The 1,213-nt window shown below is 61.7% G+C and overlaps 1 protein-coding gene across 2 annotated transcripts in view; it reads left to right on the top strand.

Moving 5' to 3' along the window:
* The window catches only part of Ccdc151 (coiled-coil domain containing 151), a 19,425-nt gene extending 18,218 nt beyond the window's left edge, over positions 1 to 1,207 (top strand). For both annotated transcript variants that reach the window (XM_010634734.3, XM_010634735.3), the window contains exons 11-13: positions 286 to 441; positions 881 to 965; positions 1,056 to 1,207. In XM_010634734.3, the coding sequence (XP_010633036.1) occupies positions 286 to 441; positions 881 to 965; positions 1,056 to 1,171 (357 nt within the window). In that variant the 3' untranslated portion in view covers positions 1,172 to 1,207. The remainder of the gene's footprint in view (positions 1 to 285; positions 442 to 880; positions 966 to 1,055) is intronic.
* Positions 1,208 to 1,213: the final 6 nt, after the last annotated feature.

The following is a 1,213-nucleotide window of genomic DNA, read 5'->3' as shown; positions in this document are numbered from 1 at the left end:
ACTGGGGTTGTACTCAGGAGAAAGTCCCTAAGTTCAATCCCTAGCACACAAAAAAAAAAAAAACCCCAAAATTTTCAGAAGCCCATCTGCACAATAGCCTTGATCAAGGTCTTAGTCCTGCCTTAGTCTATAGCTGCAGAGGCCCCGCCTCAAAGTTGGACATTTTATTTTAGCCACAAAGGCAGGCACCGCCCCGACGGTGGCCCTTCTCCGCCAAGCCCCGCCCCGGGCGGGGCTTCCGGGAGCCCCGCCCCTCCGCAGACCCAGCTCCTCCCCCGTCTGCAGGAGGACGGCCGTTTCTCTGGAAGGGTGCTGGACCCCACCGCGAGTGACTATTTACCAAACCTACTGGGCCTGGTGGAGGAGAAGCTGCTGAAACTGCAGGACCAGCTCATGACCCACAACGTGCAGGAGATGCTACGCCACATCACGGGCCACGAGGTGCCCCTGGCGCCCATGCAGGGCAGAGGGGAGGAGGGCAGCGTTCTGGGGCCAGAGTGTGGGCTGACCGCTGGGAAGGGGAAGCCAGGAGAACATCGGGCCGTGTCCCCACTGGGCCGGGGGGGGGCCTGAGGGCCAGGGGTGGCCCCGAGCGGAGCTGGACATCAGAGGGTGTCCTGAGAAGGAAAATGAAGCTGGCCTGGAGACGTACTGCTTCGTACACGGGGCGTGGTGGCCCACGCCTGGGATCTCAGCACCGGGGAGGCTGAGGCAGGAGGATGGCCGCGAGTTTGAGGACAGCCTGAATTACAGGGGGAGACCTTGTCTCAAAAACAAGAACAATTCTAGTGGGCAATGCTCTCTGCCTGGAATCAGGGCATATCCGGGGATGAGCCTCAGGTTGCCCACGCTATCCTCACCCCCGTTCCCTCTCCCCTAGTTCCTGGTCACCTTGGAAGGAAAGCTGCCCCGGTACAACACCCGCATCCCCCTGCCCCTGGCCAGTACCAAGGACAAGTTCTTCGGTTAGTGCCGGGCTGGAAAGGGTGGGAACTGGCCTGAGGGGTGAGTGGTGAGGGCCGGCGGGGAAACTGGATCAGTTCGGCTCCCCGCAGACGAAGAGGAGAGCGAGGAGGAGGACGACGCGGTGAACCGGGCCTCCTTCAAGATGCGTTCCCAGAAACTCATCGAAATGCGCAGCAAGAAGCGGGGTCGCGCCTGGAGGTCCTAGCCACGTGGTGCCCACTCCTGCCGAGCCCCTGACCTCTCAGGG

The sequence above is a fragment of the Fukomys damarensis genome, unplaced genomic scaffold, assembly GCF_012274545.1.
Source record: "Fukomys damarensis isolate Sample0158 unplaced genomic scaffold, DMR_v1.0_HiC HiC_scaffold_37, whole genome shotgun sequence".
NCBI lineage: Eukaryota > Metazoa > Chordata > Mammalia > Rodentia > Bathyergidae > Fukomys > Fukomys damarensis.
Note: the sequence above shows the minus strand (reverse complement) of the source record. Positions and strands in the feature narration are given on the sequence as shown.